This window comes from Atractosteus spatula, chromosome 6 (genome assembly GCF_055471065.1).
Source record: "Atractosteus spatula isolate fAtrSpa1 chromosome 6, fAtrSpa1.hap1, whole genome shotgun sequence".
NCBI classification, from domain to species: domain Eukaryota; kingdom Metazoa; phylum Chordata; class Actinopteri; order Semionotiformes; family Lepisosteidae; genus Atractosteus; species Atractosteus spatula.
Window position 1 is genome coordinate 12,887,626 of NC_142711.1, and position 21,175 is coordinate 12,908,800.

Sequence of the window (21,175 nt, forward strand, 5' to 3'; positions counted from 1 at the left end):
GCCAATCAGAGCCAGTTTCCTTTTCCTGATTTGTCTGCTGAGTATTGAAACAAACCATCTCATACAGCGAGCAAAATCTCTCTCAGACAAGCTGCTTTCAGTCAACTTTAATACTCATTGTGATACACGATCATACAGTGTATTATGCTGTTCTTGTATTCATTAATTTCTCATCTTTTTAACTATTATTTATAAAGAACTGTTATATATAAAGATTTATAATCATGTTATTTTGACAATTTCACTCAACGCAGACACAAAACATTAATCACCCAGTGTACAGTATTTATGAAATCGCATGATGTGATCTCAATATTTAGTCATGTCAAGGAATGATACTACTTGAGAAATGAGCACATGTATCTGCTTACTATTTAAAATATTAATTACTAAGTGTTACCAATTGCAAAATGTAGACTGTTGAATTTTCAATAAGTTTTCAAAATCCACCCCGGATTTAAGAAAGTTACAGTTATAAAAAAGAACTGTTCTGGGAGCAGTTTATACCTGCATGTACTTCTCTTAATATATTAGAGATGCTCTGTGCGTTTGGTAAATCAAAATGATTTTTTTATTATAACTCAGCAAATATGTCAAAGTCAGAACTAAACTAGTAAGACTGGAACACTGGATACCTCCTCCCTGCCTTGACTTTCCAAGCTGAATCTCTAATTTCGTAAAGTGCAACTTCTCAGACATTACTGAGACCATCCTTCAGTGTTCCAAAAAATAGGAAGAGGTCCCATGATCTGGAGTGTAGAAAGAATGTACTGTAGTAGAAGCTAAAGTTTAATTAAACTGTCAATGGACTGCCTGGGACTATTTCTTGACCATGTCTTGGATAATACAGTCTCAATTACCAATGCTGCCTGATACAACATGATAGATGTCTAACACAAACCAAGCATTTGAAAAAAAAACGAAGTGGAGGTCTGCCACAAGGTGTTGCGTGGCAGGATGACAATGCACTCAATGCTCTGATAGCATGCTGTAATGTTAAGTTTATTTCAGATTATGAAGGCCTGTATGTTCTGTAAAAAAAAACATGAATGTAAGGCAATAAAAACGAAGTTATCAGAAACTATGTTTCAAAATTGTATTTTGGTTATAGAAAATATATCTTATTAGCTAAGTTCCACTCCATACGAGCCACACATTTGTTTTTTATTTGATATTTCGTTTTTTTTGAGAATCTTGAATAAATGAACTGCGCTAATTAGCTTGGAAATTCTGTGAAGTGCGTACTTCAGGAGACAAGTCATCTTTTATGGCACCTAATAATATCTGCCTACACCCTTTTTCCGTGGTCTGAAAGACGGGAAGGCGAACAGAAAACCTTTTATCCCTTCAGGATATCACAAGTTTGTATGAAGTTTCACACACTCGTTTTGTTTAAAGGACCCTGCATGTTTAAAGCCCCAGTTTGCTCTGCAGCTCCATTTGCTGGTGACCACGTGACTTTATGTTTACATCCTCACAGCTGTTTCTTCGGCGTCTGGAAGGCAGAACTAAACCGAACTCTTTTTTAATATATACGTGCAATTCACACAATTATTAATTTTAGTACGTTGACAAAATCTTTTTTAGATTTTGTCATCAGCTTTTAACACTCTTGCTTGTCGACTAACTGCAACGAAAGAGAATAGGTGAGTGATTTGTTTGAAATTACTGATGTCGACATTTTGTTGTTTTTGAAACAAAGTACTCTACCTCGTTATCCGGCATGCAGGATATCCACAATACGAGACATGTCGTTCGAGTTTAATAAATAGATTGCTTCTTCGATTACATTGAGATTTGACTTAGTGTTGCATGAATTGTAGGGACCTCTGCTGCTTTTATCACTGTGGCGTTAGTAATATCTGCAGTTTGAGTAACAAGCAGTAGTTAAATACATACTGCCCCTGTCGTTTGCATCGCCATTAAGTTCCTTTATTTGGAAATCGTTTCACATGCATCTCTCAGAGCAAGAACAAATGTAAAAGTTTAACATATAGACATGTCATGAATTTGTTGCTTTAATGCCACGATGGTATTTGTAAAGATACTTTAAAAATACAGTATAGTAAATGTTTAAAACAATACACGTACAGGCCTTACTCTGTAAAGATAATTATAGCTATCATAATTAACCCTGTATATTTTATCATATTTTTTAACAGGCATCCGGGCCTTTAAAGTGTTTGCGTGGCCATTCCAGACACACTAACGTTTGAGTGTGTAATACAAGGTATACGTATGTCTAATGCACAGTTTTTGTAATGACCAGTCCTGCAAATTAGTTGTTTCTGTGTGTTTGTATCACTTTGTCGCAGTAATCTAACAACGCACTGAAGTGTAGCTTACAAAAGGCAAATGCACGAGAGCACCTAAGTAGATTACTAAAGATCGATATAAAAATACGGAAACTTAATGCAGCTGTAGCAAGTTGCCATTTTAAAGTTTTTTTAATTTTGTTTTCACGTAAGACGGTGAAGTGCACCGCAGTTGGCAGTTGCACCGCACATTGTCTTTTACGCGAGTGTCTTTTATTTTATTTGTGCATTCCATGTATTATTTCAGTAACTCGGTGTTGTGGGCGCCGCTGTGAAAATAACAGTAAAAATCAGATGCCTGACGGAGATCCTTTGTTGCTACCGTGATGGCGTCAGTGGAAAGTTTTCGCACAGTGTTGCTGTTAGGGATCATTTGTCAATTTGAACCGAAGAACGAAAGCGTCGAAATCGAGAGAATGGTACGGTTTTAAAAATAAAATTGTCTCCGTCAATTAATTTAAAAATAGGAATGTAGAATATTTAAACTGGGCGTTTAAGAAAAAAAGGCGTGTGGTTCTAGATTCTTTTCTAAAGGTTGAACTTTATAGCCGGTCCCTTGGTGGGAGAGACGTTGGTATTATCGCCGCACTTCGAGGTTAGAACGGAACAAAAACTAGGCCAAATCTGGCAAATATCCCAGTGTGTGTTGAAAAAATAAAACTCTGGTAGAAACCGTGGTTTTAACGAAAGCAAACATTTACCATCAAAATAATTCACTTGATAAAATCAAATAAGAGGGTTGTGTCATGGGAGAAAGGCAACCTTATTACATTCAGTAATGCAGTAATTTAATTTCTCCGGGCAGGTTCTAAAAATGTGAGTGACTTAATGAGCTCTGCAGTTGAAAATGTGGTCATGGTTCACTGTTTCTGCTAACAATAATAACGTTTTTCACTCTCGTTTCAGTAATAGATTCTTAATATTTGACATCGTGAACTACACGTCGAAATGAGCTGTTTATTATCACACTTTTATCAAAGTTTAAATAAACATTCTATATTGATTATCTAAAAAGGCCATTTAGCATGGACCATTTCTTTGTAATATCTTGTTTTCAAATCTTTATATGTACTGTATATCAGCATAATGCATGTTATTGTAATTGTGTATCTTAAATGCTAGTGGCATTTACCATGCTGATGCCCTTTATAAACAACGCTAATATTTTGTACTCTAACGACAGCACATTTGATATTTTAGGAGTATGGTTTTGCTTTCAAACACTGTAAGGGTTGGTATTGGGGAGTTGCTCAGTAGATTCTCTCAATATTTTTTTTAATAAAAATTTTCCTTTATCCTTGCTGGAACTGCTGTACTAACTTTTCAGTGATGTCTGTTGGAGATGAATTCTTTGCTGTTACATTAAGACATGAATTGTAAGTGTTAGTGCTAATTGTATCCACATCAACTTCTGTGATGCTAAGAAATTTATAGACCTAATTAAAAGATCTGTGATGGCTATAAAGTTGCCATTATTATCACAGACATGGAGACAAAGTAAAACTTAATTGTTGAAGCTCACAGCATATATTTTAACTCTTTACACAAAGCCCCAAGTAGTGTTCATACTATTAAACCAACATTGCTTACCATTAAGATAAAAAAGAAACCAAAATTGTCATTTAAAAATCTTCCTATTGATAATTAAAAACCTGATTTTAACAACCAAATGTGAACTTTGTAAAAGTTGTAGTGGCGATGTTCTTCTCATAACTTAAACTTTCAAAACATCTATAAAAGGCTATTTTTTGTACTGAAATATATAGATCTATAAGGAATGATTATATTAAACTGGCTAAATGTTGAGTAAAAGTTCAGTAGAAGATGATAGTTTTTGTAATGTTTCTGGATAAAGAAGGAACTAGACTGGAAAGAGTGCAACAATATAAGCCTAAAACCTTTGAGCAGCAAATTTGCAGCAACCTGTTGGTAAACTTGAAAACAACAACAGCGATGTGTAAATACAAACCCAAATAAGAAAAACTAAATTTTGTGTTTTTGTTAAATATTTAGCCAGAGTACTTTCACTGTAATTTTTTCCAGATTATGTTTCTTTAAGCCAGGTGCAGAAAACTACTATCAGAGAGAGATAAGATAAGATCACTTTTATTGGCCATATACAATACAATATACAATGTACTAGGAATTGGTCTTTTTTCTCATACCCCAGCTTGCTCTCCATGAGACACACAGACAGGGAGAGAAGCTTGGGGTCAGAGTGCAGGGTCAGCCATTTCTATGGCGCCTCTGGAGCAGTTGGGGTTAAAGGATATTTTAAATAATTACCTTATTGTATGTCCAGTGTGTAGTTTTTGTCCCTTTATTATTTAATAGCTTGTCATGAAACATATAGTTGGAACTGGGCAGGTATGGTATTGCCTTTTCATGAAACGAGAAACAATGGCTAAAACTCCTATGCTTGGAGTGTTGACAGACTTGTGGCTGAGAGATTTTTTTTTGTCTTTCAGTTTGATGTCTGAAGGTTAGATTGACTAGTCTAAATTGTCCAGTTCAGGGGGGCTTTAATGGAAATAGAGACTATAGAACTATAGAGAATTGTTCCAAATTTGTCCAATTGTCTCCTGTCATCCTTGATATTTTTAATGTTTGGATTATCCGATGTTCTTCTAAATTCACTATGGGATATCGCCTTGCTTTTTTGAAAGTGTGTCTGAGACTGGCATTCTGGTTTTCAGTGAAGGATTGTTTTCCTCACCTGCTGGAAATGACTAGTGTCTAGCAGAAACCTAGAATTTGTGTGATGTGGAAAGAAATGTCTCAACTTTGAAATTGTAAATTGTAATTTGAATCACAGACTTAATATAAACCTTACTGAGCTAACAAACCTGCTATATACTGTATCTTAAACTCGGCTTCTTTAAGAAGCTTTTGCTTTCAATTACTGAACAGCAACTTTTTTACAGCCCACTTTTCTAACATGCGTGTAAAATCAGTAAGGTGTGTATTACTGCTTTTGTTGATTTTAATTTTAATCTTGTATTTATTCATTTGTTTTCATAAGCTTTTGTGAATATGTTCTGTCTATAAACTAATTGTCATTGTGGTGATAAAAGCTTGAAAATTGTATGACTACATTCTGTACAGTGTAAACTTTGCATTTCTATATTTGTTAAAACAAGAATGTTGGAATACATTTACAAAATGTGTTGAATAGAGTTAATTTTGAATACACTGTGCCTATAGAAAGTAATCAGAGAGCCGGAATGTGGGCTGTCCCTGCAAGCAACAGATGCAAGGCAGGATACACCCTGAATGAAATGCCACTCCATCATAAGGCACATACAGATGCAGGCACACACGTTAACACGAGGGCCAGCTTAACCTACCAGCATTATTTTGGACTGTGGGAGGAAGTTGGAGGAAACCCACATGAACACGGGAAGAACATACAAACTCAATGCAGATAGAAACCCAGGTCTGGAATTGAACCCAGGACCCCAGTGCTGTGAGACCGCAATGCTAACCACTAAAAACAAGTGCTGAAAAAAAACAAACAAACGGTAAATTGTTAAATCATAAACTTGAATGAAATGCAATAAAAACCTGCTTATACTACCTGTAAATGCTCTGATCATTTCAGTAGTGTTTTGTAGATTTATAGTAATGTAGTGGTTTATGCACAAAAAAATCACACCACTGTTACCTAACTATATGTCTTATACAACTGAGCATTTTGGGCACCATCATTATTGATCTAACCTGTTGGGAGGTACTCTTCAACAGTGCTGGCTATTAAATTAGCAACAGATGAAAACTCTGCAAGTGTATGACTTCTCCATGTTGCGGTCTCATAGAGAGAAGGCTGCATATTTAAAATGTGAATTATGGAATAATAAAGTGGGAATGAAAAATATAAGAACTCCCCAAATAATCCCAGTATTACAGTGGTTCATGTATGTTATATTCAGAAGTATATTGAATGCATGTAGGAAATCCATTCAATATCAAACTATACATCAAAAACAGAACTGTGCTGTGCACATATTTCCACCTTTATTCCACTGACACACGTTCCTTTTCACTTTCTTGTGGATAGGAGCTGTGCCAAGATAATAATCTCGTAATTAATAATATTATTTTTATGGGTAGGTAGTACCACAAAATTTTAATATCTTAAAACTTAAGATCTAACCACTGAGGTCTTTTAATCCTAATCACTTTCTTTGTTTTTTATGCACAAAATGTACATCTTTTAGTGATGTTTTGCTTTCTTTAAGCATAAAAAGTAACAAATATTAGCAGCATGATCGCATTGTAATGTGCTCGATTAGATTTATGAAACTAAATCTGGACATGGGACGGCACTGGGGTGGAAAACCTGATTGTGGCTGTAAGTAGTTTTTGTAGACCTCAAGGCTGGGTCTTTCCTCTGTAGACCTAAATGTAAAAAAAAAACTCTCTTTATAGTGACTGAAGATACTGAGTTGTAGTTGGTGCCATCCTTTGGGTGAGATGTTAATCTGAGGTCCTAACTGCTTAGTCAGAAAGATCCCATCGTGCAGAAACGTAGAGTAGGTGTTTTAATTCTTGTGTCCTGACTGAATTACATTCTGTGCTTGTACAATCTATCCTTCTTAAAGCTTTCTCTTAATTAACCTGGTGCTGCATTTTCTCACTTCTCCAACTGATGTGATGAGTAGTGGGATTGCCTGGCACAATGACTGCTGTGAATAGCCCATGTGTGCACTAAATTTTAACAATGAATATTCTCTAATATATAAAGCATTTTGAAATAATTATGGATGAACAGCTCTGTACAAATGCAAGGAATTATTTTGTAGACTTTTTTCCAAACTCCAGCCTTCAGTGCTTACATTTCTTGTGGTATGAAGAGGTGTATACTAAGTGTCTGACCACTATTCATTAGATGAGTACTATGTAGTAATGCTTATGGTCTTTATTTAGTCTTAAATAGAATATCTATTATTATTTCAATGAAATGAGAGTGGTTGTCAGAATTTGTAGCTGGGAGATAGTTCACTGCAGTTTAAATAACAACCTTCTTCACTGTTAAATATAGGAAAAAGGAAATGCAGTGAAAGGTAGTTGTTAAATGCCCTGACTCAACTGTTCACTTAAAGCTGACAGCAGTGGTTCAGAACATTAACTCCACCATGCCTGTTTTAAATTTTTGTAAAATTATTAAAGTCAATAACATTTTTAAATGTTAATCGAGAATGGTTATGTATGAACATTATAACTGTTCTGTAATGTTCCTTTATCACATATGTAATATTTAGTAAAATAAAATCTACTTGTTAGCAGTATTGTGGTCGTTTCAAATACTGCTGGAGGCAGTTCTTTAAAACTAGGTCAACACTGCTTACTAGTCTGTGGATTTATGACGTACTGTAGCCTGTATTTACAGATGTGTATTCCTGAACAACAGAAAGGTTACAAAAGAAAGAAGTCCTTTTGCTTGTATATTAATAACCTGTCCTTATTTTAAAATTCATTTGAAATGTGTCCTGGTTCTTATTTTTTGTTTATCTTAATAACCTAAATTATTAAGATGCATACTATTATTTGATGAAGTTTTGACAGTTGATAAATTTGTTTGATGTTAAAATTCACAGGTGGAATTGTTTTACATCTTTTTCACTCATAGTGTGAAGTGTAAGGATTTAAAAAAAACAAGCTGTGTAATATTTTGCATCTCCACTTTCTTGAAGATAATGCTTGCTGTTGAGCTGAAAACTCACTTTCAGTCAAGAAAAAAAAGATCGGTAATCTTAAATAGTCATTTTTTTGTTTTAGTGGATACCTTTTTTTTACAAAGGTTCTAGTCCATCTGTAGGTTTATCTGATTTATAAATCAGGCAAAGCTGCAGTTGGACTAGAACCTTTGTAAAAAAATAAGGAAATTAGAAAGCAGCAGTATTTCATGAGCTTCTACTATTTTTGGCTTCAGTGCCCTTTGTGTTATTATTTCAGAATTGTGTAGCTCCTCCTTGTTATATAGTGTTGTTACTAATGTAAGACCCTAAGAGGTTTTACACTGGTTATTTTAATAACAAGAAACATGATTTAGCACCAATATTTCCACTGTGCAAAAATCAATATTTAGATTCCTTTTGTAGGATTGAAATAATGATTTCTGTCAGTAGATTTTCATTGGCAGATGCTGTGCAGAACATTTGACATGCAGTAAAATATAAGTTCTTTGAACTGAGTTTGTACCTTTAAAGCTGACATTACAAATAGCTGTCTCCCTTCAAGAGATTTGATTTTATGTTATAATATAGCACCAACCTGTGTATCTTATCGTGAGAAGTCTGTGAGCCCCAGAACAGCTTTTTGTCACCCCAAACTTGTTTGACTCTAAAGTACCAATGAAATTCTCCACACACTGAGATGTTTTTTAGCTGTCATGCACCACTCAGTGTACAATGACAGAAATATTCAGACTGTAATAGAGGATGTTAATGATACTGCTGTGACCAATGTAAAAATAGTAACAGTAATTAAAGTTCCATTATACTGACCGTGAACACTTCATTTTGGTGTCCTAAAATAGGTACCAGAGACAACTCATCAGTTTGTTTGCTGAAGCACTGTGACAGCATGGCAAAGTGGAAGAAGTCTATTCTAGCCATTTTGCTGTAGTTCTGTATTTCTGATTACCTGGATAATGAGGAAAATTGCTGAAAAACAAACAATACAAAATACAATACAACAAAGGACAAAAAATACAAAATTTCATTGCCATGACAATGAAGTGGAAAGCAATTTTTCCTCTTAGTGGAAAAATATATACTGTAATCGGTCAGGGACATTTTAAGTTCAAATTGTTAACCCAGTGATTCAGGGAAAAAGAAACGTCTTAAAATATATATATATACTGTGCCCTTTAATTCAAATTGCAAATGTAAATTTATTCAAACCCCTGATAAAATAAGGAGAAAGGACCTCATATAATGGAAAACAATTATAGATTGGATACTGTCTTGCCTGTACATTTAAAATACCATTTATTAGATGAATAGTTAAACCAAAGGGTCTGATTTGAGATCTGCCTCCTAGAGTCTGAATGACTGTATTGAATTGGATTGAATTCTGTAGTTTGCAGTGGCCAACAACTTAGAACGTGTATTTTATTTGAAGTAAACGGTTTGTATGTATGCTTTGGATTGTTGTCATGCTGGAATGCCCATTTTCAGCTAAGCTTAAATTTCTTGGCAGAAGGAACCAGGACTTTGGCCTAAATGTCCTGGTATGTGATGGAGTTCTTGGTGATTCACCCTATCTTAATAATAAACCCATAGATGCAAAACAACCCCCAAAAATGAAACCCTCTTCCATATTTCACAGTGGCGGTGCATCTTGTTTTGATATATGCTTCTCCTTTTATATGCTAAACATAATGTTGATGAGCATTTTCAAAAACCTATCATTTATCACTTGATCTGAGGGTAAGATATAATTCAATTGTCTTTCAGTTTACAATTAATTTGGCAAATGTAAGTTGCCTCTCTTTGTTACTTCTTTACTCTCTGGCTATGAATGCCATATTCATGCAGGTTATGTTGAACCTTTATAGTAGTTATAGAAGTTTTCAACACTTTATATCTTGAATATGAGATATGGCATATCACAAACTCTGGGATCATGGGACCAGTTTAAATTATTATTAGTAGGTGTATGGTCACAGTAATAAGAAATAATTCCAGTATATTAATTGGCATTCTTAATTAATAAGTGAAATTGTATAATTACTATATTAATTAGGTTTAGTTTAAGTACATTACAATTAAACTAGTCTAGTTTTATTGGAATGATACGAGATGATTGCTTCAGCCTAGTTTTTGAATTTATTTTTATGCATTTTTAGTAAGACGTATCCGATTTATTTAGTTTTTAAATTGTTTTATAGGTTGTTGTTTATACAGTCACCTACTGCAGTTTAAATATTCAGAGACTCTTAACCTTATGCATGGATCAGAGACCTGTTCCTGTTTTTTAAAACTGCTCTGTCATAAAAACAGGTGTTACTGATGACCTCATATGGCTTTCATTGTCCAAGATGTCGCAATTTACAGTGCAATCGAGGGCAAAGGCTTCAGACAAGTTAATCCATATTCTGGAACTCTCATACCTAATTTCTGTATTAGAAAGCATCTTAAATGATATTTCACACAAAGGCAGAGTGGTGAAGATCAGAATGTTAGAACTGGCCAGTTTAACAAAGGATATATGAAAATCAAGTGGAAGAATATATGACAGAAATGTGCCAGAGGTCAAGAGGCTTGAAACATAAGAAATTGCCTGAAAAGCACATAGCATCTAATATGGGTGAGAAGTTGAGATGTAGTCAATGCCTGTAAGCTCCCTGGGAAAAAAACAACAAATGGTGGTTATTGACAGTGTAGCAAGCATGGTGTTTACATTGAACTCTATTAAGAAGTCTTGGGAAAATATATGGTTTCAGGTGTGCAGGACGTACAATGCAACTTAGTGTTAATTTGTAAATACTCAAGGAGCTCTCATAATGTTGCTGCTACTTTTAAAAAGTACTTTTAAAACAGTGCTGCATGAATAGTGCTCTTAAAGTGAAACAAAACCAGCAGAATGTAATTGCATTAGTTCAACATTCAGTTGATGCATCTTTATTTCTGGGTCCATTCTTCAAGATACGTGGATTTAGGGTGAATTTTTGTAATTGCTATGAAGCTTTGTTTTGTTCCATTGACCAAACATCTGCTATGAGTGTTTTGTGATGTGAGTTATAGATTTTGAATTTCAAGAGTCTGCTTTAAAGGTGCCCCATGGGAAGGCTGACATCATCACCTCAATCCTGTCTTGAGTTGATACTAAAATTTTCCCTGCTGCTGTCTTGTCCTGAAATACTGTAGATTCTGTGAACAGTGTTGTGCAACAGAAAGATAGTAATCTAGCTATGGCAGAAGGTCAGCATCACTTAATAATTCTGTGGACTCCCACAGGGTAGTGCCCTGGCACCAATATTGTTCAAAATATTTGCAAGCAAAGTGCCCACCACAAATACTACACCTAAACCCAGTCTATTGTTTCTGCATTTCATCTTGAAAATCACAATGTACTCAGCCTCTGAGCTGCAACCTTTTGTGGAGAAAAAGTGCAAAATGACCTTGCAGCTCAAATGTTGAAATGATGTTGGACGGCTCCCTATCTTATCAGTAGCACCTCAGAAAGGCTTCTTAAAACACACATGAAGATATTCTGTGAGCTTATATGCTTGGATTATGGTGTTTTACCTGCTGTTGTTTACACTTCTGCCACTACTTTGGTCATCTCAGCAGCTGAATAACGCACATCTCTCTGGGCCTCAAATTGGGACACCATTATCATTTATCCCCAACTTCGGTCAGCAATGATAAAAGTTTTTCAGACTATTTATTTAAGTGGTACTTCAAAACTTCTGGTTGCAACCGTAATGGCATTTTGCCTGAAACACATGTTTGATGGTGGCATCCAATAGTTACACTTGCTCTCCAGAAGGGCATTGGATTGATTAGGGACTTTAACACTACAATTATGATACATTTCTGCTTTGAAAATCATATAAAATAAGAAGAATTAATCAAAATGACACCGAAACATTGAATCAATATCTATAATTAGTATGATTTTTCCAGTACCATTTGTGTAATTTTGTTTTGATGTTCTGCATGTAATCAGTAGTGTGTCCAAAGTATATTCATGTTCAATTAAAATATTTGTTTGCCTATTTTCTAAGCATTAGTTTTACTACACAAAACTAAGGATAAACTAGCATAGATAAACATAAAAATGGGTGCTGCAGAATTAGTAATGCTGGGAATTGGATTATGGATTCTTGGCCTTTGTGAAATGCACAGAATTAAAAGGCTGAACTTCTTTGTTATCCATTAACAATTCACCAAATTGAGGGATATCTTTACTGTATAAAAGTGCCACTGCCTGAGACAGATGTGGAGGTGAAGATGAAGGTAGTGAGTGGTCTCCAGATTAAGGTTTTTTTGCTTTGCTTGCCTTTGGCTCATGTCATTTAATTCTGTAACTAAGGTCTGTAGCTATAATTTCTGATAAGATATTTGGATGAGTTGTTAATCCTAGTATTGCAGGCCCCTCCTCCAAAGTGTGAATTTACTACAGTAAAAAAATCTAGTTTGGGTAAATATTTGTAAATTATATTTCAGCCTTATATTATTTCATTTAATTAAACATCCTTTAAGTGTTTGTACAATACTCCTGAAACATTAACACTTATCAAGACATTGTGGCAGTGCTTATGAAGTAAAATCTCAGTGTTAGCACAAAGCACAAGTAATATATGGGAAAAATTAAGGTTTGTTAAACCAAGTAATGCCGAAGCAATGCAAAATTTCATTAAACTTTGTACCATTTTTAACAAAGTTCAGTTTACATGAAAACCAGAAGACATATGGTGATCCAGGGCCAGGTTTGTGAAAAGTTGGCTGAAAGATCTTCCATCCTGATACTGATTAGGCTCAGCCTTGCTTGGTGTCTAAGATCTGACATAATCAGGTTGTATATCTTTAACATCCTTGAATAGGAAAACATTAAAGACCAATGGATTTTATTGGAATTGCATGAAAAATGTGGGTATAATCATATTTTTTACACCAAACGAGTCAATTTCTAAATAAGACTGAGACAACATAAAAGTTTATAAACAAGAGATGGACATTTGGTAGATCATTTAGTAGCTAATTAATCTAGGCACCTCTTCCAGCCATCTGTGGAAGAAGCCAGGGTATCGGCTTCAATAACAGGGTTAGGAAGCTTACTCCAGGGTCTTACAAAACTAAATAAACCAGAGAGAAATGAGCATTGTAGTTGGGTTAACAGTGAGCTGAAAGCAAATGGCACATTTTTAGAGCTTGCTCATCTTAAGGAGATTGAAGTAATCGTTACAGTGTATGTTTTAGGGACAACAGAAATCAACAAATAAAAACAAGATGATTGAAATATAAAGAAATGTCCAATTGGGATGGGTCAACTTTCAGGAGATTTATGTAAAATCCTGGAAGTTTGCCTGAAATTGGCAAAAATCCAGAAATGGGGAAATAGGAATTGATCCACATTGCACAAAAGAAATTCTGAAATGCATCTAAAATTTTTTTTGGGAAATTTCATACTTTCTGTTCTGTTTCCTCTCCTTAGCCAAGGTTTTTGAGTAATTAGGTGCTCATTGACACCATTTCTTCTTTGAAGCAAGGTTATTTGTAAAAAACTCTACTGAATTATCTATCACCTATATAAATTTGCTCTGAAGATCTTTACATCATGCTTGGCTTCAGTCTTCAATCATTCCATTGCCAACAGTGTGCATTTTCACAAACCTGCCTCAGCATGTTACATACTGCACAGATGTGAAGAAGGACTTCATTTTGTCAATATGAATAGATTTTATAAGCTGCAACGTCTGTTTTTCTGCTACTTGACAATAAGTGATAATTTAGTAAGTAAATATGTGTAAATTGAAACTTTTCTGTATTTTCTGTATTTCCATTACTGTATACGGTTGCTTTTCACCACAAAATATTTGCCTTTTTAATAGAAAACACATTTGTGAAAGTTATTATCCTATTTGTTTTTATTATAGATTTCATCTTTGACAGAACATCTGGAAATAGCTGTCTCCTGTAAAGAGATGTGGTCCACACAGCAAATACTACTCCTTGGATTTCTGTCAACTTGAGTGTTCAGTGAGGTGATACTTAAGTCTTCCTCATTACAGATTTACTAGAGAACAGAGAAATTTGACAACAAAGGACTTTATCAGGTATGATGTGTAATTAACTGTTATTGTATTTTATACAGTTAAAAAATAAGTTCAGGTGGCACTTGAAGAAGGCTCCTCAGCCAAAACGTGTTTTCTTTCTTCTCTTTTCAGCATGGAATAACCTATTACTTATTCTAATTTAAAAAAATAATACTTGCAAATTAATTTTTACACATGTAAAAAGTGCAGACGAGACATGTTTATGGGTTGAGCAAGTCATCATTTAATGCTTGTTTCAAGGAGTATTATTTTCTTAATGTTACTGACAACCTGTGGCAATAGCTTTTCTCCTGGGAAGGATTACTTTCTATTAATGTTTTTATTCCCCTGTATCACAGCATACCATGGGTATATAAATAACAAAAATTTGCACCTTGTGACAAACCTTTTAAACAATTTCCCTTAAACCTTCGTGTCATACTTTTAGCCTTATTTGAACATTTGAAAGCTATAGTTACTTGTGTCTTTCAGCAATTGTATATTCAAATGCTGTGAGGGATATAGGACTCTGGTTGTTGAGGATTGTATATATAGAGGTATAGTGATTGCCACTCTTAATTACAATTTAAAGCAACAGTATATCCATTTTCACAAAATGAATTATTTTAGTGCCTTCTGTGCTGTATAGTATTTCCATGTTGGAAGCAAATATTTAGCTCATTACTGGTTTTAGTTATTAACATTGGTGATCTGAGTTAATGAATGGATATAGAATCGAAATAAGACATGTATTTACATAGGAGCTTAATCAGTATCCTTATTCTTACATACAAAGAAGGTGTGCAAAGAAAATAATACAATTTGTTCAATTGGTACAGCAAAATATATTTTCAGGATATAACAGTTTGCATCCCTCTTGGGATGTTAATGCCTTTGCGTAATGTCATGCAGAGTAATTTCTCATTATCAGTTTTGTTTTCTTTGCACATGGTTACTAAACGTGCAGTGAAGGTCAAAGGAAACTTTTTCTATACTGTTTTTCCCATTATGGTGATTCCCAATGATTGTTTTAATCAGGCAAATGTCAAATTTTGAAATTGTTTGAAAATATCGAATGTACATTTTTAGTACTTTAGATAATGCAGACAATTTGCAGGAACAAAATACTAAACAAAAACCTTTTTTTTCATTTTCGTGATTTTTACCTCACTTTTAGTAGCAGAATCTATTAGTTTTCTAATGAAAATGTTTGAAAATGCAAATTGAACAACAGAAAAGCATGCATCTGGCAAGGGAATATTGACAGCTGCAAAATCTGCCAACAAGCTGGTAGCTCTTTTTTCTTAGTGTACTTATCTGAAATGTGGTACAGTAGATCCTATTTGTGACATACTGTTAAAACATTCTCTATGATGTTATTAAAACCAAGAGGTCTTAAGCTGTATTGCCTGTGTAGTTTCGTTGTCTGAATTTCTTGTTCTTTCTGTTTATCTCTTAATGTGCACAATTCACAAAGTCATTCACATTCAGAACTAGCATGCTGGTTGAAAGCAGGCATACAGGAATAATCTAGGTGAGACTGGAAATCGGTATTTCTACATCAGTTTTTGTCCAGACATTTTCAGGTGAGCTACGGTATATAGCTTTTTGCCAGAATGTGAAGCACCTTTAGTAGGTATGACACAACTTGGTTTGGTTATGCTTATTAATATTCCTTTAGTTAGATGTGTTGTAAATTGCATCCACGTGTATTTAAGATATCTGAATAACCTTTTACACTATTTCCTTCACGGTCTCAACTTACAAATGATTAAACATTTACCTGAATTGCATGCTATTTATAAAGGACATTTTCACTGTCCCTTGTCTAAGGTGGATTTGTAGCCGTAACGGCTATGAACATATAACACTGTAAAATTAATTAGGTATATTTGTTGGTTTTGATATGATTATAAATGTAAGCAATCAATGTAAGCTGTAACAATTTTTTTAAAATAAATTTGTATTTAAAAATGTGTAGAAAATATATATACATAAATATACACACAGTAAGCTGGGAATTCCAAAATACGTTTGTTGTCCAGTGTTGTTGAATTCAAATGATTTCAGATGTTTTTGTGTGCTGTTTCCTTTGGCCTTATCTGTGCTCAGTAAATATCAGGGATATTATAGAAATAGATTTCACAATTATTGATGCTTCCAGATCTACTATTTAATTACTTATCTGCATATTTAATTTGCTACGGTTAAATAAATGGAGTAATTATTTTTCATTAGAAAGCTGTTACTCCGTTCTAGTAGTCTCCAAAGTATCATCCTTTTTATAGCCGTGCATAATGACTGGTAGGAAAATTGATTTCCTTTTAATCCAAGTAAATGGGTTTTCTGCATACGGGATCCCAAAGCCGGGGTTACATTTGGAACGTAAATGTCGTTCCACAACCAACAATGCTGTCGAGTTATGTGAGATAAAGAGAAAAGGAGAAATACTACAGCATTGAAAGAAATCAAAAATAGATATTTTTTTATCAGTCCCCATATGCAGATTATTTTCTAAGAATTAGACTTGCATCCAAGCTAAGCACCCAGCTGTGAAAATGATGAACTCAACTAAAAGACACTTGAACCTTTTTCACACAGGCAGACTATGGTTTAGAGGTGCCTCTGAAGTGGTGTGGTATCCTGTGTGAATTTCCTGTATCGGTATAGAGCTGACATTTTGTCAAAGCTCTGAACCTTTACAAGGTGTTTCCGAGAGTGCCCAAACCTATTACAACTGTATGAATTGCTGTGCTGGTTCTGAAGTGCTACAATAGTTTTGATTTAAACTGCAGCATACTGTATGCTTTACTGTAGGAAAAAAGTACCCGTGCTGTATGTTTTGACCTTACTATCAGTGTTCTTTCCAAATGGGAAAAAAAAATCCAATAAGAAAAATGACGGAAAGAGACAACAACTGATATGACCAAGAAGTTCTGAATTATTCCTTTTCGAATTAGATTAGCAGTGATACTGCTTCTGAAATGATTGAAACTTGATTTCTGGTGGAAAGAGGCAGATTTTCTGTGATATCTTTGTGTGGAAATAAATGTACTGAGTGATTTTTCTAAATGTTTGAGGTCTCTCAAATAACAAAAAGAAACTATCTTAAAATAAGTTACAGGACTCACCTCCAGTTTGCATTATATTTGTTGCACTATTTAGAAATTTTAGACAGGTGGATGCTGCACGTTGGTGGTGGTGAAGGGGAGTCCCTATTACCTGTAAAGTGCTTTGAATGGAGTGTCCAGAAAAGTGCTCTGTAAGTGTAAGCAATTATTATTATTGTTATTATTTTCATATTTGGCTATCAGATTGCTCTGTTTGCTGCTAAATGTAGCACCTTATTCTAGTTCTGATAACATCTATGTCTGCCCTTTATATCTTCTCGTTCTCCACTGCACTGTTTGACACAGCCAGTTGTTTTGGAAACTGTAATTAGTTGTGATGAAACTGAAGTAAAATCTACACATGAACTTTCAAAGACCTTCTACTGCCCTGTGAAATATTGTTTACACACTTTTGCACACATTGTATATATGATCGGATTGTAAATAATATAATTTTATTAGTGTAAGAAAAAGATGTGTAAATATTATGGAGCAATATCACAAGAGAATAGAAAAATTGAGTTGTGCATTACTGAAGATACGAGCTAATTTGTTCTTTATAGGAACTATTGCATTTTTCCAGATTGTAATTTGCAGACCAAATGAGATGGTGCTGCATTATCTGCACTTTACAGGTATCTTTTTGGCATTGGGTTATGAATGCTACAGATTGCTATGAATGCTTCTTAAATTAAGCTGTGACGCGTTTAATATCAGCTTTGTAAAGTAGATGAATTTAGGTTTGATTTTAGCATTGCCAAAAAACACTTTGAGAGAAATAAGAAACCTTGGTAACCAATGTTGTCATTTAGCATGGTTTAGGAATGTCCCAGGCATACCTTTCTTCCATCTGCCTCAGTATAGACTCTGGCTGTCTTATGATGAAATATTTCTGATTGCAATTTATTTATTCAAGATTACCCAACTGTAACTCCTTCCTTTGTGCCTTCGGGTGGAATCTCCCAAACCAGTACTTCCATGCCAGGTATATTAATGTCCTAGAGTTTTGCAGCACAACAGATTATTTCAAATAATCAGCTATGACATTAACCAATAATATTATTTCTTGTACTACCATATTGACTACACTTTTGCTGCATAAAATATTTGACTTTTTTGCCAGAATTCCAAAAATGAGCTTTTTTTAATTACCAGGACTAATACTTTGTTTAATACTGGGAAGATGTCCATGAAGTTCATGGTACACGCTTTTGAAATATTATCTTTTCTGATTCTGTGGCACACCGTGGACCTTTCCACGGCACACCGGTATGTTGTGGCACACAAGGTGCTAAATAAGATTGAAGTATGCCCATAGAACTTTATCATGTTATCTAAAAGTTCTTCACTTCAACACGTGATTCCCCTGAAATTTAGACTCTTGAATTTAACTAAGTCATTTGCCTGGACCTTTTTTCATCTTTACTTCTGTTATGTATTGTGTGTGTTGTAAAGCTCTTTTAGTTTCTTAAAAAGTCATGAAAAATAAACAAAATAAAAAAACATTTTAACCTCTGCTGTAAGTAAGCATCACAATGGATACATTGTACTATAAACAATGAACTGTTGTGTGCTGGTGACCAGGTTTAACAAGAAATTCCTTAAGGCTCAGCAACCAGTTTCCTGTTCTTAAAGGAAGTTTAATAAACTATCATGCTGAAAAGAAAGTGTTAAAACTGTTACATATATTTTTATATGACCAGTTATAAAGTCTGTTTACCCATAGTTCCATAGTTCAAACTATAAGTTCAAACTTGCTAAGAGTATATGCCTTTATCTGTTTTTTTGGTTTGATAAAAACTAGAATATTAAAATTTTTTCTGTGAATAGGAGCCTTTTAGGTCTTATCCTTGTGACCCTGAACTTGGCATAGGCCCATGCAGGTCACAGCACAATAATCCTGAATGCTTGAAATTCTCCTTGAGGGGTTTACTGTTTATTTTATAATGTCCATAACTTCTAGTTAAAAATTTAAGATATCATTCTCCCAACTATGGTCATAAATAAATATAAATAAATGACTGTCATGAGAGTCAATGGATATTCTTGTGGAAAGCCTTATCCAGAAATGAACAGTGTCAGCAATGTGTATGCCCTCAACACATTTAGTGTTGCACAGGCTTTGTTATGATCTGCTGCCTTGGCATTTTGCAGCTTAACATGAAATGTAATACTTCGTGCTTTTTTTCTCTCCCTGTATTTCAGATTTACACTTGCTGTGATGATCTGATACACTGCTTAAAGAGCACCAGCACATCACTTAAGTGGCCTCTTCATGTGGCAGCGTTGCTTGTTGTAGTGAAAGAGAAGATCACAAGTTGCTGAAAGTTTGAAGGCCAGAGAGCTCTCTCCTTCACCAGCCATGGGAGGAGCTGTGAGTGCTGGAGAGGATAATGATGACTTGATTGACAATCTTAAAGATGCTCAGTATATACGCACTGAGAAGGTGGAACAAGCCTTTCGAGCCATCGACAGAGGTGATTACTACCTAGAGGGTTACAGAGAGAACGCCTACAAGGACCTGGCCTGGAAGCATGGAAATATTCACTTGTCAGCACCATGCATTTACTCTGAAGTGATGGAAGCACTGAAACTTCAACAAGGATTGTCTTTCCTTAACCTAGGAAGTGGAACGGGATACTTGAGTACTATGGTGGGCTTAATTATAGGTAATGTCAAATCTCTTCTTTATTGCTAAATATGATCAGATTGTCTTTTGCAACCCATGTGCCTACTCAGCCTAGTTTCTTCTTGACACTTTTATACTTAATAAAAGAATAATTCATTGCATTTGTGTAGTGCATTTCATCCCACAACATCCCCAAACATCTCGCATATAGAAGTGAACCCTCTTCACCCACCACTGAAGTTTTCTGTTGGTACATAGCAGCCAGTATACACTAACAGACCCGCTATAAAGCATATAGGTTGAGAAGAAATTACTTGTTCAGTTGATTTAAGGGAGAAATTATGAGTAGGTCAGATTGTGTATTCCCTCATTGGATTTCGGCACATTGCACAGTGGGACTAATACCCCTACACTTACAGTATAAACAGTGCTATGGGATCTTTAATGACAAGGTAATCAGAACATTTAATGTTTAATGTTTAATGTCTTAATTGAATGATGGTATCTTTTACAGCACTGAATCCTCTGTAGCCATATTTAGTGACAGTACTAGGCTGTTGGTTTGGTAAGAGAACCATTTACTGGTATACCAGCACAATTTAAAGAAACAGCCTGCTTTTCTGTAGAGGTTTCCCATCCCGGTAATGACCAGGCACAGTCACAGAAGCTTAGTTTCTGAGATTTAGTGAGATCAGACTACAGTGTGGCAAGAAGTAGTTCAAGAAGGTGGCTGCGTCAGCATGCATAGACTGCAAAGGAACAAGTAACTTTAAGGTTACAGTTGTACTATAAAATTAAGCAGTAAAATCTGATTGTTAGTTTAGGATTAGATATTATGATGAATCTAAGGTTTGGTACAATTTCAAAACATTGTGATTTAGCCAAATGTTCAGAAGATGGTCTGATGGACTTTGAGTCATTAACCACGACAATTGTAATGAAACAGATGCTTGTGTTTAAAATAAATTGAATATAGGCCTTATGGGCTTTTTAAAAGGACTATAACTCATAAAAGTAAACACTCCTAAATCAATAAAGGCCTAATCCATAAAAGTACTCAATGTTTTAGCAGCCCTCAATAACCAAGGAGTAATGTTGTAATGCATATTAAAAACATCGGTTGAAAGCATTAAAGCAGTTTAAAGAACAGGAGAGCTGCGAGTTCTATATTTTCTTAATTGTTCTTAAAATAAAAGTTAGCTTTATAATAAAACTACCCATACAATGCCCCATTAATGCGTACTATTAAAATATGAAGGTTTATTTCATATTCTGATCATTTAAAAATATATTTTGCAATTCTCTGATGTTAATAGGTTTTGTACGAAAGATGTCTTTCTGTTTACAGACAGTT

The 21,175-nt window shown here is 34.6% G+C and overlaps 1 protein-coding gene across 2 annotated transcripts in view; it reads left to right on the forward strand.

The window, feature by feature from the left end:
- The first annotated feature begins 1,444 nt into the window (after positions 1-1,444).
- Positions 1,445-21,175, forward strand: part of pcmtd1 (protein-L-isoaspartate (D-aspartate) O-methyltransferase domain containing 1) — a 28,845-nt gene continuing 9,114 nt past the window's right edge. Inside the window, exons 1-4 of one of the 2 annotated variants that reach the window (XM_088918440.1) lie at positions 1,445-1,646; positions 2,163-2,230; positions 13,924-14,103; positions 19,398-19,861. In XM_088918440.1, coding sequence (XP_088774566.1) covers positions 19,555-19,861 — 307 coding nt within the window. In that variant the 5' untranslated portion in view covers positions 1,445-1,646; positions 2,163-2,230; positions 13,924-14,103; positions 19,398-19,554. The remainder of the gene's footprint in view (positions 1,647-2,162; positions 2,231-13,923; positions 14,104-19,397; positions 19,862-21,175) is intronic. The other variant, XM_088918441.1, reaches the window with a different exon arrangement.